The sequence below is a fragment of the Bufo bufo genome, chromosome 6 (assembly GCF_905171765.1).
Source record: "Bufo bufo chromosome 6, aBufBuf1.1, whole genome shotgun sequence".
Classification (NCBI taxonomy): Eukaryota; Metazoa; Chordata; class Amphibia; order Anura; family Bufonidae; genus Bufo; species Bufo bufo.
Genome location: NC_053394.1, coordinates 304,294,573 through 304,311,468, shown reverse-complemented (window position 1 = coordinate 304,311,468; position 16,896 = coordinate 304,294,573). Strand labels below are relative to the sequence as shown.

Below are 16,896 nucleotides of genomic sequence, written 5' to 3'. Positions count from 1 at the left end.
TTGTGGTGGCAAAACTACTGGTGCCGGACATCAAAGCCACTTTGGAGGCAACGGTGTCTGCAACGCTGCTACAGATACAGCAGGAGGTATCACAACATACCGCCCAGATAGCGGAGCTGGAACAAAGAATCTTACTGGTGGAGGAAGAGCTTGAAAAAACCCAATTACAAACTAAAGAAGCACTCCGCAGCAACCAAGCCATGAAAGAAAAGCTGGAAGATTTAGAAAACCGCTCCAGAAGAAATAATTAGCGAATTGTGGGGCTCCCGGAATCGATCCTGCCGAACCAACTAATGCAGATTTGTGCTATTGAGCTACCCCAAGCCCTAGGTCTCCAAGGTACGTTTACGGTGGAAAGAGCACACAGATTGGGCCCAAAAAGACCCCAGGGCCAGGAGCTGGGCATAGATAGACCCAGGAATACCATTGTGAAATATTTGAACTATGCAGCAAAGAAGGCGATCCTTAACCAATACCGTCGAAATCCACAGAGACTCATTGTTCGCAATAGTAAGTTACTACTATTTGGCGACTATTCGGCGGAGGTTGCAAGACGTAGAAGGGCTTTTTATGTATGTTCAGCCCTGGCGAGGAAAAAGATCAAGTTTGCCCTTCAATATCCTGCGACGCTGAGGGTGTTCCAAGCGGATGGATCGATTTCAACCTTCCTCACCCCGAACGAAGCTCAAGATGGCTTAGGTGATGGGTTCTCTGGGAGAGGAAGGAGGGTAAATCGACATCCTAGTCGTAGATCTCCAAAGGCGACGGCCGAGACCGAGAATCACCAGGCTCCACTTTCTCCAAGCCAGGACTCAGGGTGGGGATGTTGATGTGGACATCACTGATGGGTCACGTGAGATTCATGTGTATTTTAATTTTTTTCAGTAATACTGTTGAAAAGGTCTGCACCCTCTTAGTCAGGGCTGGGTGAGGCAGAGAAGGTGCTCATGTAAGGAGGGGGATTATGAGCAATTGAGAAAATATTTGGTTTGATTCATGTTCTTTTACAAAAGGGCTAGCGGTGGAGGAGAACGCGGACTTTGAGAATAGACAAGGGTAAAAAGGATAGCTGCGAAAAAAGTGAAGTTGAGATGTGGGTTGTTAATGTTGTATTATGGGGAAGGGTTTTTGTTGTTCCTGGATTGGGTTAGGGTGGGGGGCAAGGGGATTCTGACATGTGGGAGAACTGTAGATTCCGAGTTTCCGACTGGTACGGGTAGAGAGTGGGTCATGTCAAACAATCCGAGTGTGGTTTGCCTGGATGCGCCTCCTGAGGTCAATATTACAGTCGACGTATCATGCAGACAGTGACTTGGAATGTAAAGGGCCTGAGATCCCAAACTAAACGTATCGCTGTCCTGAGACATCTTAAAAAATTGTTACAGGAGACGCATCTGGGGGAATCAGACTTCTGGAGGCTTCAGAAATTATGGGTGTGCCAGGTAGTGGGTTCTCCATCATTGGGAAGAAAAGCAGGGGTTATTATCTTGCTACACAAACGTTTACAGTGTACTGTTACGGCCGCCAAGTCGGTAGAGGAAGGTAGAATACTAAAACTAGTATTGGAATCCTCGGCGGGCCTCATCACAATCTATAACGTATATGCGCCGAACTCTTCCCAACAACAGTTCTATAAGACTTTAGAGGTGAACAATCTGCAGGAGGGGGCCATCTGGTGGTTGCGGGGGATTTCAATAGAGTCCATGTCAATGTAGAAGATAGATGTAGTAGTAGTCCACGGGTGGGTTCTAAGGCGGGGGGATGCTTACTCTCTCTCCATTACTACAAGCCACAGGTATGGTGGATGTGTGGGGACATCATCACCCAATGGAGAGAGAGTACACACACTTTTCCCATTCACAAATGTCTTGGTGGCGGTTAGACCACATCCTGACATCTCAAAATCTGTTGCTCAAAACAAAATCTGTCAAGATTTCTGACATGGTTATATCGGACCACGCTCCCGTAGTGCTACAGCTATTAGATGACGTGCCACATGGGTCAGACTTTCTGTGGAGGCTCCCCCAACACCTTTTAGCCGATGAAGATTTTGATGATAGACTTAGAGGGTGGTGGTGGGAATTCTCTTAGGTTAACAGAGAGTATATCTCCAATCATACCCTTTTTTGGGATATGGAGGAAGCTGTATTAAGGGGCCATAGAATGGCTTATACTACAGGGAAAAAGGAAGAAGCTAGGAGAAAATTTTATGAGGCCACGAAGGAGCTCAGATACATGTACAATACTTTTCTGAACTACCTGACGGAGTCCAATAAACTACAGTGGGTAACAGCCAAGCACGCGTATGATTATGATCTAGAACAGGCATCTAAATGGTTCGGGGACCGTAAGAAGGCCAATCTGTTTCAGCATGGAAACAAGGCGGGAAAGTTGTTATCCAATCTCACTAAACTTTACGTTAAGCAATCCCACTACCACCCCTTAAAAGATGAGTGTGGAAACCTCCGCACTAAACCAGAGGAAATAGTGGGAATAATGGAAAAATATTTTCAATCCCTCTACACCCGGGACCCCTTTGTGAGAGAAAGGGCTGAGGATCTTTTGAGTAAGGTAACTTTACCCTTAGTGTCACGGGGAGGCTCAAGTAGTTATGAACAAAGAGATAACGGAGGACGAGCTGAAAATGACGATCAAAACCCTTTCTGGTGGTAAAGCCCCAGGACCTGATGGCTTCCCGGCGGAGTTTTACAAAGCTCTGCCAGGGGAATTGGCCCCCATTCTTACCCCATTATATCATTCTATTATGAAAGGCAATGGTTTGTCGCCATCAGGTCATATGGCTTATATAAAAATGATCCCGAAGCCCGATAGAGACTTGACACAACTGGGGTCCTATAGACCCATATCTCTTATCAACCAAGACGTCAAACTCCTGTCGAAAATAATAGCCAACAGGCTAGCCTCTCTGCTGCGGTCAATTATAGGGGAACATCAAGTAGGCTTTATGAAGGGAAGGTCGGCGATAATTAACATTCGGAAAGTCCTCACGATACAGGACGGACTGAAAGGGAGACAACATGGGGGAAATCCGGCTTTGTTGGCGAAAAAGCCTTTGACAACGTCAGTTGGGAATGGCTCGACTTGGTTTTAGATACTATAGGCTTTGCGGGGGAATTTCGCAATTGTCTAAAGGTTCTCTATTCAAAACCACAAGCAAAAATGTATGTACCCGGCTTCTTATCCAATACAATTGCACTTGAGAAAGGAACCAGGCAGGGATGTTCTTTATCCCCCCTGTTAATTAACCTAACTCTAGAACCACTTGTTCTATATCTAAAACATTCCGATCTGTTCAAGGGTATTGACGTAGGGGAGATGGAAACCAAGGTGACATGTTTCGCTGACAACATACTACTTTACTTAGATTCTCCGGACTCGCACCTCACAGGGGTACTGGATGCTTTACTTCACTATGGCTCGGTAACAGGATACAAAATAAATGTGTCCAAAAGCCAAATCCTCTTTCTAAGTCACAACCAGGGAGACAAGCGGCGATATGACACCATAGATTAGAAGTTAGAAAGGATTACCTGAAGTATTTGGGGATTAAGATTGGGCGTTCATCGACAGCGTTGTATCTCCTAAATTATCCTCCACTGATCCAGAAGATAACACATGATTTGATAAAATGGAAAGACCTGACGCTTTCTTTAACCCCTTAGGGACCGGACTCATTTTCACCTTAAGGACCAGGCCATTTTTTGCAAATGTGACCAGTGTCACTTTATGTGGTGATAACTTTAAAATGCTTTGACTTATCCAGGCCCAGGCCATTCTGAGATTGTTTTTTCGTCACATATTGTACTTCATGACACTGGTAAAATGAAGTAAAAAAAAATTCATTTTTATTTATAAAAAAAATACCAAATTTACCAAAATTTGGGGAAAATTTGCAAATTTCCAAGTTTCAATTTCTCTACTTCAATAATACATAGCAATACCTGCAAAAATATATATTACTTTACATTCCCCATATGTCTACTTCATGTTTGGATCATTTTGGGAATGACATTTTAGTTTTTGGGGACGTTACAAGGCTTAGAAGTTTAGAAGCAAATCTGGAAATTTTTCAGAAATGTTCAAAAACCCAATTTTTAGGGACCAGTTCAAGTCTGAAGTCACTTTGTGAGGCTTACATAATAGAAACCACCCAAAAATGACCCCATTCTAGAAACTGCACCCCTCAAGGTACTCAAAACTGATTTTACAAACTTTGTTAACCCTTTAGATGTTGCACAAGAGTTATTGGCAAATGGAGATAAAATTTGAGAATTTTAATTTTTGGGCAAATTTTCCATTTTAATCCATTTTTTCCAGTAACAAAGCAAGGGTTAACAGCCAAACAAAATGCTATATTTATTGCCCCGATTCTGTAGTTTGCAGAAACACCCCATCTGTGGCTATAAACTACTGTACGGGCACACAGTAGGGCGTAGAGGGAAAGGTGCGCCGTGTGGTTTTTGGAAGGCAGATTTTGCTGGACTGGTTTATTTACACCATGTCCCATTTCAAGCCCCCCTGATGCACCCCTAGAGTAGAAACTCCATAAAAGTGAACCCATCTAAGAAACTACACCCCTAAAGGTATTCAAAACTGATTTTACAAACTTTCTTAACCCTTTAGGTGTTGCACAAGAGTTATTGGCAAATGGAGATGAAATTAGAGAATTTCAATTTTTTTGCAAATTTTCCATTTTAATAAATTTTTTCCAGTAACAAAGCAAGGGTTAACAGCCAACCAAAATGCTATATTTATTGCCCCGATTCTGTAGTTTGCATAAACACCCCATATGTGGCCGTAAACTACTGTACGGGCACACGGTAGGGCGTAGAGGAAAAGGTGGGTCATGTGTTTTTTGGAAGGCAGATTCTGCTGGACTGGTTTATTTACACCATGTCCCATTTGAAGCCCCCCCTGATGCACCCCTAGAGTAGAAACTCCATAAAAGTGACCCCATTTTGGAAACTATGGGATAAGGTGGCAGTTTTGTTGGGACTATTTTTAGGGTACATATGATTTTTGGTTTATCTATATTACATTTTTGTGAGGCAAGGTTACCAAAAATCTCCATTTGCCATAAACTGTTGAGGAACACCTAAAGGGTTAATAAAGTTTGTAAAATCAGTTTTGAACTTTGTGGAGTTTCTACTCTAGGGGTGCATCAGGGGGCTTCAAATGGGACTTGCGCTTGACAAAGCGCAAGTCAGCGCGAAACAGCTGTAGACGATTCATGCAGCTGTGTATTGTCCGCGTCCACCACTTTTATGCAACAATGAAATAAACTGCAACTGCAATTCAAGATTGATTGTGAGTGCCGCAGTGCTTTTTTCTACTTGTGCACACTATTACATGGACTATATCACCAGCAGAGCACCACCGTGTAGTTTTTTGAATGCCAGTGCGATAAAGTTATTAGACAAGTGATCGTACAGATGCATGCGGCAGTGCCGGCTGCGATACCTCTTGTTCCCTATACCATTTTTGAATATTATCCTTTTATAAACAAAAAAAACACAACATTTTAGTATCTCAATAGTCTAAGAGTCATTTTTATTATTTTTTTTAGCCGATTATTTTAGGTAGGGATGAGAGGACGGTTTGATTGGCACTATTTTGGGGGGCATATGACTTTTTGATCGCTTGCTATTACAATTTTTGTGATGTAAGGGTAATAAATATTACGTTTTGTTTGGCTGTTAACCCTTGCTTTGTTACTGGAAAAAAATGATTAAAATGGAAAATTTGCCAAAAAATAGCTGTTTTGGCACCGTTTTTATTTTATTTTTTTGACCGTGTTCATCTGAGGGGTTAGGTCATGGGGTATTTTTATAGAGCAGATTCTTACAGACGTGGCGATACCTAATATGTCTACTTTTTAAAAATTTATTTAGGTTTTACACTATATTATCCTTTTATAAAAAAAAAAAAAACATTTTAGTATCTCCATAGTCTAAGAGTAATTTTTTTTTTGTTTTTAGCCGATTATCTTAGGTAGGGGCTCATTTTTTGCAGGAGAGGACGGTTTTATTGGCACTATTTTGGGGGGGCATATGACTTTTCGCTTGCTATTACACTTTTTGTGATGTAAGGTGACAAAAACAATACCTTTTTTTGCACTTTTTTTTATTTAATTTTTTTGACCGTGTTCATCTGAGGGGTTAGGTCATGGGGTATTTTTATAGAGCAGATTCTTACGGACGTGGCGATACCTAATATGTCAACTTTTTATTTTTATTTTAGTTTTACTAATATTTTTGGTTTTAGTGTCTCAAGTCTGAGAACCATAGTTTATTTATCCGGTTGTCAGTGGCTAAATTGGGGAAGGGGAATATAAATTTAGTACTCCATGGAAGTGTGGTACTCCCTGAAGCAACCAATAATGTAGAGGCCCGGATGATCGGGGCACGTGTCACACCTCCTGTGATACACTCTGCACCTTTTTTGGGTCCGTCCCTTGAGGACTGCCTCATAGAACTGAAGGAATTTCCCTGTGTTGCCAGCGCTCCGGGACAGCACAAAAGAGTTGTACAAGGCAACCTGCACCAAGTAGACCGCAACTTTTTTGTACCATGCCCGGGTTTTGCGCATGGCATTATATGGCTTGAGGACTTGATCAGAGAGATCAACTCCTCCCATATACCGATTTTAGTCGACGATACAATCAGGCTTGAGGACCGTTGCCAAGGTACCTCGCACAGGGACAGGGGTGATGACGGTACCGTGAATTGTGGACAGTACAAGGACATCCCCTTTATATCTGACCAGCAACAGGTTTCCACTGGTAAGGGCACGGGTCTCACCCCTGGGGATAGGTACCTGGAGGGGGTGGGCAGGGAGGCCGCGTTGATTTTTCCGCATGGTCCCACAAGCGGACGTGGATCTGGCGGCGAGGGACTGGAACAAGGGGATACTAGTATAAAAGTTATCCACGTACAGGTGGTAACCCTTATCTAGCAGTGGGTGCATAAGGTCCCACACAAGTTTCCCGCTAACACCCAGAGTGGGGGGATATTCTGGGGGTTGAATATGGGAATCTCGCCCCTCGTACACACGAAACTTGTAAGTGTACCCTGAGGTACTCTCACAAAGTTTGCACAGCTTCACGCCATACCTCGCCCGCTTAGAGGGAACATACTGGCGGAAAAGAAGTCTCCCCTTAAAAGCAATGAGAGACTCATCAACCGTGACCTCCCTTCCAGGTACATAGGCCTGCACAAATTTGGCCCCAAAGTGATCGATGACCGGCCTGATTTTGTACAGGCGGTCATAGGCAGGATCACCTTGGGGGGTCATGCTGCATTATCTGCATAATGCAGGCATTTCCGGATGGCCTCAAACCGGGAGCGTGTCATGGTCGTACTGTAAAATGGGGTCTGGTAGAGGACGTCCCCACTCCAGTAATGCCTGACACTAGGTTTTTTGACTAGGCCCATGTGTAGCACGAGGCCCCAAAACGTCCTCATCTCGGCTGCACTGACCGGAGTCCAGCCACCGGCCCTAGCCAAAAAGGAGCCCGGGTGTTGAGCAATGAACTGTTGGGCATACAGGTTTGTTTGCTCCACCATCAGATTTACAAAGTGGTCACTGAAAAAAAGACTAAAATAGTCATATTCAGTGAAGCCCACTGTGGAAATCTGGATTCCTGGTTGGCCTACAAAATCAGGAATCGTGGGCTCAAAATGCTCTGGGGTACACCAGACAAGTTCACCGGCAGGGGGCTCAGGTGGACTTAACTGGTGGGCCAGAAAACTAGTACAAGCCCCAGAGCTGCTCGTACTAGTGTGGCGGTCCCTTTGCTCCGCCTGGCGGTGTCTCTGCCGCCTTGGGGGCTCTTCATCAAAAGGAAAGTGGGGTCATCCTCGTCCTCACTGGGGCTCTCGGACTCGGAGGCAAGCTGGGCGTATGCCTCCTCGGCCGAGAACATCCGGCGGGCCATAGGGGAGTGTGTGTGTGCGTGTTAAACTTTATTTGGTGTGAGTGTGTGTGGGGGCACGGGTGTTCACGAACTCACCCTAAACCTAACAGACAAAAAAAAATAAACTAAAAAAAAAATGGACTAAAAATGTGAAAAAAAAATAATAATAACTTCAAACTCGCTGATCAACCGTCCGAAGTTGATCAGCGTTGGGGTGTACGATGAGCTAACAGTGGCCGGACGCTAAGAGTGCCGGCCACAGTCAGCGTACGCCAAAAAAAAAGGAAAGCTGCTTGCTTTGTGTGTGTGTGTGTGTGTGTGGAAGCTGCAGCACCCCTGGGGGGTCTAGGGTCACACAGCTGTGCTGTGGACCCCAGACACCCGATTTAGGGTGATGCAACAAAAACAGTTTGTTTTTTTTCTCACTAACTTTCCCTGAATATCCCTGCCGATCCTAACCTTTCCCTAAATACCTTGGTGGTGCTGGCTGATGATCCCTGCACAGATGGGGGTGCTGGCTCTGGAGATCGACAGGCAGCGTTCCTCTCTCCTCGGCTCCCGGACTCAAAAGGAGGAAGAGAGGAGCGCTGCTGTAATTTGAACTGCCCGCCCAGCCGACCAATGAGAGACGTCTCAGGATGGTGATTGATGGTGTATTATCACACCACCGATCACCATCCTGTTCCGGGTTATCGGGTCCCCAGAGACCCGAATATCCCGGAAACGCAGCAAACCGCAGGTCTGAATTGACCTTCGGTTTGCTGCGATCGCCGACATGGGGGGGCACAGGATTTGAGCAGGCACCCAGTTCCGATCACCGCCCGCCGGTGAACAGAACTACACATGACGTACCGGTATGTCATGTGTCCTTAAGTACCGGGACAACATGCCGTATCGGTACGTCATGTGTCCGAAACAGGTTAAGTGGAAGGGCACACCTGATTAAAATGTCATGTTTCTCTAAACTCCTATAACCTTTACAGACAATCCCTCTGTTATTACGACATGATGATGTCAGGAAAATCTATTCAGCATTCATAGCCTTTTTGTGGAAGCATAAAAGGCCACGTATATCCTATGAGAAACTTACGATGCTAAAATGGGAGGGGGGCCTTCAGATGCCATATGTTCGTCATTATAACCTGGCAGCTTTGTTTCGCCACGTACGGAACTGGATATGGGGTACCTCCTTCTTTTCGGCTACTTCCCTGGAACAGGAGTTGGCACGCCCGTGGCGACTGGGGGCGCTGCTACACACGAAATTAAGTGATATCCCATCTTGAATCAAACAGAATGTGGTATTGCGAGATACAATTATGTCCTGGAAAGCCATTAGAAAGATCTACCGACTGCCGTTTTATGTGTTGCCGTAGATACCACTGTAGTCTTTGCCTTCCTTCCCCCAGGGAAAAAGGCATACATAAGCTGCATCAACTGCTAGACAGCACTGGCGAGGCCCTGTTCCCTTGGGAAGAACTTAGAGATAAACACCACTTGACAGTGTCGCATTTCCTCCCTTATCAACAATTAAAAGCCTACTGTAAATTGCAATCAGAAAGGATGGGTGAGGCGGATAGACTGTTGTGGTTTGATGCACTTCTGGGCACAGGGGCATCATTGCGCCCTCTGTCAGAATGGTATCACAGGATCCACAGTACTCAAATGTTAGGTCTGGTAAATAGAGTTTTTCACACATGGGAAAGAGAGTTAGAGGATCAGGACGTACCCAAAAAGATGACGGAAGGCTTTGAATTTATCAGGAAATCAATCTTAAACGAGCAATGGAGGGAAACGCAATTGCGCATACTGCATAAAGCAACGTACGCATTCGACTTGCCCTACAGGGAGGCTCCAGCTCATTATTTGAGACACTGCCCTAAATGTGCATTGCCAAAGGCGAACCTCTTACACGGTTTGCTGACCTGCCCAAACTTACAACCACTATGGTCCCGTGCTGTGACATATATTCAGAAGGTGTGGGAAATAGAGGTGAAACCTAACCCTATGCAGTGTATCTTTCAATACATCCCGAGGGATCAATCAGATATACAAGGCCTGGCGGTTGCTGAGAGTGGTATACACGTTCTGCTCATGTCAGTCAAAAAATCAATTCTGAGAAAATGGTTGCAACCGACAGTGCCGGAATGGGAGGAGGTCATGGGCACTATGAAGTACATGCTATATATGGAGAGGTTGGAGATTGAGAGACACAAAGAAAAGACAGTGGGCAGGTTTATGAAAAAATGGAAAATATTTATTTCAGACGCTCTATTAGACAACGAACTACAGGAGCTAATGTCACCGTTTAAACAGATGAAATGTTATTTGACGTCCAAACTGAGAGGCAATATGACAATAGGATCTGGTAAATACAGGTGGCGAGTTGTGGACCCGAATGGCCCTGGTTACTCTGAACGCATCCAGTATACTTTGGAGATTGGCTGTCAGAATCACCTTTGGGTTTAGAGAAGTTGGTGTTATATAGAGAGGGGGGGGGGAGTTTGGATATTACTATAAAAAGATATCAAGATGTCACGCTGTAATGATTTAACAATAGTTATGATTAGTCAACTATGTAACAACAGATTCTACATGATGTACATGCTGTTGGCTTTTAATGTGTACAAGGTATCTTGATAAATAAAAATATATAATAAAAAAAAAGAAAGAAAGCTGTACCTTATAAAATGTTAAATGCTGATATTTTACCATGGGAAAAAAATCCAGTGTCACACTGATAAACGCCAAATGCTCACACAACAGGTATGGCTATCTATATACAGCTATTGCCAAGCTTAGAGCTTGAAAAAGGAAATTAGCTATCTCACCATTAGAGAACGCAGGAGGTATGACCTAGATACTGGTTCAAGTCTAACAAATGTTTAAGCCACACAAGAGTCTCACAATGTAATCTATCTTTATCTTTGCCACTAGCAATCTCAAAGGGGAAGAACTAATTTATTACAGAAATCTGTGTCAAATATATCTGCTTTAAGACAACTATACCTTTTAAGTAGACATTTTTTTGTGCCTCTTCTGATCTGTGTGCAGCTCAGAATGAAGCATCACTTGAACACCATTACCAACACAGGATCCTGTTTGTTGCGTGTTTGTTGCTTTGAGCATTCCCTGCCACAATACAGTGTACAACTAGTCCATTTACATTTTTTGCTAAAGGTAACGTGCCATCAGAAAAGTACCTATTGTTTAACGGGGTTCTTTGGGAAAGATAGAAATGAAAATACTGAAAATACATCTTATTATAAATAAACTCCTGAATGCATTCAATTATTTATAATGGCTCATTTTGTCTAGGGAACAATCAGTGGAGGGGTAAAAATGGCCGCTGTCAGATTCCTGGACATGGAATCCTTCCTCCTCATCACACTGCATGGCGGCCTGTATGAGGCTACTTTCACACTAGCGTTCAGAGCGGGTCCGTCTGATGTCTGCTCAGACGGATCCGCTCCTATAATGCAGACGTTTGTATCCGTTCAGAACGGATCCGTCTGCATTATAGTTAAAAAAAAAAACTAAGTCTGAAAGTAACCTGAACGGATCCGTCCAGACTTTACATTGAAAGTCAATGGGGGACGGATCCGTTTGAAGATTGAGCCATATGGTGTCATCTTCACGCGGATCCGTCCCCATTGACTTCTATTGTAAGTCTGGACGGATCCGCTTGCCTCCGCACGGCCAGGCGGACACCCGAACGCGGAGCTCACGAGCGGACACCTGAACGCAGGTGTGAAAGTAGCCTGACAATGCAGAGCACAGAGCAGGAGCCCTATGTAAACTACAGTCTCTGCCTGCATCGGCAATATGAAGCATAATAATCTGTGCAGATGACAGCTGAGATAAGGGCTCGGAGCTCTCCTCACCTCATACTCACAAGCTGAAGTGTAGGAATGAGGACCAGACACACAATGTTGTGGGGGAGGTGTGTCATTAGAAAACACTTCAGCTTGTATGGACCAGGTGATGTGAGGCAGACAGATAAGCGCTTATCTCAGTTTTGATCTGCACATCATTTCATGATTCATGGTGCTCATACACGCAGAGAATAGAACATGCAAAGGGCTCCTGCTCTGTGCTCTGCTTTCTCATACAGTCCGTCCTGCAGTGTCATTAGGAGGACGGATTCCATGCCTAGGAATCTGACAGCAGCCATTTTAACTCCTTCACTGATGGTCCCCTAGACAAAATGAGCCATTATAAATAATTAAACGCACTTAAGAGTTTATTTATAATAACATAGTTAATACGGTTGAAAAAAGACATAAGTCCATCAAGTTCAACCAAGGGATAGGTGGGGATGCAAATCCCAGAAGGAATTGAAACTAAGATTTCTACACGTTTTCATAAGCATTAATGTTGTTTACTTTTAAGAATTCATCTAAACCCTTTTTAAAACTGTCCACTGTTCCTGCTGTGACCACGTCCTGAGGAAGTCTATTCCACAGATTCACAGTTCTTACAGTAAAGAAGCTTTGACGCTTCAGGAGACTGAACTTTTTCCTCTCCAATTGGAGGCAGTGCCCCCTTGTCTTTTGAGCGGATTTTACATGGAACAGATTTTCACCGTATTTTTTGTATGGCCCATGAAGCAGTTTTTGCGGCTCGGGTGCGGACCCATTCACTTCAATGGGGCCGCAAAAGATGCGGACAGCACTCCGTGTGCTGTCCGCATCCGTTGCTCCATTCCGTGGCCACGCAAAAAAAGTCCGTTTTGCGGACAAGAATAGGCATTTCTACAATGGGCCGCCTGTTCCGTTCCGCAATTTGCGGACCGCAAAAAACGGAACGGTCGTGTGCATGAGGCCTAAGGATGGTAAAAGTTATTCCAAATAAAAAAAAGAAATCACCCCCTTTCCCAATTTTACATATAAAAATATATAAAAAAGAGAAAAATAGACATAACAGGTTTCGCTGCGTCCAAAAATGACTCAGCTTAAAATATAAAAATATTTTTCCTCTGCAGTGTACACCGTAACAGGAAAAAAAATACCCCCCAAAAAATTGAATAACAGTGATCAAAAAGTTGTAAGCACCTCAAAAATGGGACCTATAAAAACTAAAGTTCGTCCCACAAAAAACAAGTCCTCATACCGCTTGGTGGATGGAAATCAAAAAAAGTTATGGCTGTCAGAAAATGGTAATACAAAGAATTTTTTTTCAAAGGTTTTAATTTTTTTTTTAAGTAGTAAAACTAAAAACTATACAAGTTTGGTATCGCCGTAATCACATTGAGACACAGAATAAGGACGTCATGTCATTTTTGTCGCCCAGTGAAAGCTGTAATATCAAAACCCCAGAAATCTTGTTGGGATTTTTTCTATTAAACCCCATAAAGAATTTTTTTACCGTTTTCTGATACAATACATAGTAAACTAAATGGTGCCATTAAAAAAATCAACTTATCCCGCAAAAAATTAGCCCTCATATGGCTGTATGAGCGAAAAGTGTAAAAAGTTATGGCTATTGGAATGTGGGGAGGAGAAAACTAAAATGCAATCATGAAAATTGGCCCGGTACCTAAGGAGTTAAGGTTTAAATAAATAATGTAGAGCTTAACTTCACAGCCTGTTATAGCCATAGTGTTTTGACATATCTGTCTGCAAACAGGTGAAATGTGATGAACCCTGTAGCCCTGTTTCCATGGTATCACATATGGTGCACGGGTTCGAAGCTTAAACCCTGGCCTTGCTCACTATGCCATACTCCCTTTCCAGATAAGCCATACCAACTTGCTAAGTGAGGCAAAAAGTGTCTAAGAAATGTAATAAATGTGGTGTATTTTCAATAGTAAATATGGCTTAATTACCATTCAATTAGATGGGGGAATAAGGTACCAATATGCGGAATAGTAGAATGGTGAGAAATAAAATACAAATTATAAAATAAGACCCTGGTACTGAGGATAAGGATTTAGCAGTGCCAATTAGTATGACATCTGAAGCATGCTAAATTCCTATTGTGGAAAAAAAAAACTCTCATTGTTGCTCTGATCAATTCTCGACTTGATTACTGTAACTCATTCTAAACTACGGATCCGCAAAATACTGACACCGCCCTTGGGAATTCTGCAATTTGCTCACTTCCATCAGTAGAAAAGGCTATTCTTGTCCACAAAACAGACAAGATTAGGACATGTTCTATCTTTTGCAGAACTGCCACACTGATGCAGTCAGCACATGGATGACGTCTGTGTGCTGCCTGTTTTTTTTGCGGTCCCGGTATAATATATTAGAAGAGCGTCTGACCCACAAAAAATGCGGATCAGACACAGATCCCAAATGTCCTCACTCATTTCTGTGTACCACCCTACCCATGCTCCACATTCTGTCATTGATTTATGACTAACATCCACCAGATTCATAACCTCTCGATCCCTCCTCCAAGGCTTTTTGGTACTGCCCTATTCAAGTGAATGAAGCTGAGCTAATATACCAAACACAGCTGCTATACACTGTATGAGATGTGCTTAGTAAGCTGTGAGGTGGCAGAGGCAATCACATTAGCAATACAGCCTCCTCAAACAGATGATCGGGGAGGGTGCCAGGAGAAGTTCTTTAACCACCTAACTGTTCTGCCTGAGCTCATCTCGGGATGTGGGAAAAGTACTGTTCTACCCAAGCTGGGCTCAGGCAGAAGTGGAAGGGGGGGGAGGCTGCTTTAGCTGCTGATATCTCCTGATTGGTAACAGCTAGAAGCATGGGCCTGGTCTTGTTTGAAAGCTGTCAAAATGACAGCATTAGTCCAACATAAACAGGAGATATCACTGTTAAAAATAAAGTTGGGAATAATTGCGGGTAAAACGTGTTTTTACTTTTACTTTCAGCTGTATTCACTGCATCCAGATTTCTAACAGTGATATCTTCCCATGTATTGAAGATATTGCTCATTCTGGTATTGTTTGAAAGCTTGTAATATAAAGCCCATATCTCTAGCTGCTACCAAACCAGACCAATGAGCAGTTAAAACAGCTGCCCCCAACCGCTCTTCAGTCTGGAAGAGAATGAAGGAGCAGTTGCAAAGCTGACAGGCTGCAGGAGGAAAGGAAAAATAGTAAAAAAATATATAGAAGTGTGGCCTTATCATCACTGTACTGACCCACATAATAAAGTTATGTTATCTTATTACCACACAGTGAACACCGTAAATAAATTCCAAACCATACAATGTTAAAATTGCATTTTTTCTTTATTTTCCCCCAAAAATAAAATAGTAAAAGTTATTTACTACACTATATATACCCTAAAATAGTTCCTAAAAAAACTAAACTAACCCCTAAAATAAAATAAAGAGTTTAGAAGAAAAAATTTAAAAGTTATGACTGCTGGAACACAAAGGGGAAAAATATTATTGGTCCTTAAGGCTAAAATGAATTATGTCACTAAGGGATTAAAATGCAGTTGTGTCCCCTTAGTTGTGCTCCAACAAGATTTACTGTCGACACACATTAAAAATCTACAATAAAAAAGTGACATTTTTGGGAGGGTTTTTTCAATTTTAATGTGACTGTTAGCACGTTAAAATGGATGGACCATTGTACAAAACAAGCAGCTTTTACTTTACTTTGTGTAAACCCTAAGGCCTCTTTCACACGGGCGAGATTTCCGCGCGGGTGCAATGCGTGAGGTGAACGAATTGCACCCGCACTGAAGCCGGACCCATTCATTTCTATGGGGCTGTGCACATGAGCGGTGATTTTACCGCATCACTTGTGCGTTGCGTGAAAATCTCAGCATGCTCTACTTTGTGCGTTTTTCACGCAACGCAGGCCCCATAGAAGTAAATGGGGCTGCGTGAAAATCGCAAGCATCCGCAAGCAAGTGCGGATGCGGTGCAATTTTCACGCATGGTTGCTAGGAGATGATCGGGATGGGGACCCGATCATTATTATTTTCCCTTATAACATGGCTATAAGGGAAAATAATAGCATTCTTAATACAGAATGCTTAGTAAAATAGGGCTGGAGGAGTTCTGTATTAAGAATGCTATTATTTTCCCTTATAACCATGTTATAAGGGAAAATAATTAGATCTACACAACCTTGAACCCAAACCTGAACTTCAGTGAAGAAGTTCGGGTCTGGGTACCACATTCAGTTTTTTATCACGCGCGTGCAAAACGCATTGCACCCGCGTGATATAAACTGAACAACGGAACACAATCGCAGTTAAAACTGACTGAAATTGCGTGCCTAATCGCGCTGGTTTGCCGCAATGCACCTGGGTCGCATTCTGAGCCAAAACGTGACGCCCGTGTGAACCCAGTCTAACTCCTCAAAGGGTAAGCTCTTGTGAGCAGGGCCCTCAGTCCACATTTTTACTGTTGACTATTTTGTTACTATGCAATGTCTGATTTTGTTTGTACATGAACCCTCTGATTGCAAAGCGCTGTGGAATATGTTTGCACTATATAAAGATTATTATTATTACAGTAGCTCTATGCCCTATCACGGCTTCGAACATAACGGTACCATAAAATGGCCATGTTATTGAGGGTTCAAATAGGACTGTTCAGACTAAACTTTTTCAATTTTTGCAGTGTACATGTTCATAAAATCAATTACTGAAACGTATGTTTGTGTCAAATTCAAATAAACATTTTTTAGAAAGATAACAACCAGTTGTAATGAGCAAATGTTAGCTAAACGTAAGGATTTGTAGCTAACTATTGATATAATGTAGAATTCTGTTCACCTAAAGTTCTGTAATGTTCCAATATTGGAGCCTCTCTCCTTCCCTCTACAAAACCAGCAGAGTGGAAGTCCTGGCAGAGCAGTCGACGATTTCCTGTTGGTGAAGAGATGTAGCTAATAAGCTGCCCACTGATGGCTTTAGAGACCATGCTCATAATGCTAATATCTTTAACTGTAACAGAGATAAAACAATTATCATCAAGATCAATGCTTCAAAATTAAAGGAAAATCATGTAAAGTTATTTATACACCA

General features: G+C 42.9%; 1 protein-coding gene across 1 annotated transcript in view; it reads right to left on the bottom strand.

The window, feature by feature from the left end:
- Positions 1 to 16,896, bottom strand: part of FBXO47 (F-box protein 47) — a 181,036-nt gene that overhangs the window by 128,514 nt on the left and 35,626 nt on the right. Inside the window, exon 2 of the mRNA XM_040436628.1 lies at positions 16,645 to 16,815. Within this exon, the coding sequence (XP_040292562.1) occupies positions 16,645 to 16,815 (171 nt within the window). The remainder of the gene's footprint in view (positions 1 to 16,644; positions 16,816 to 16,896) is intronic.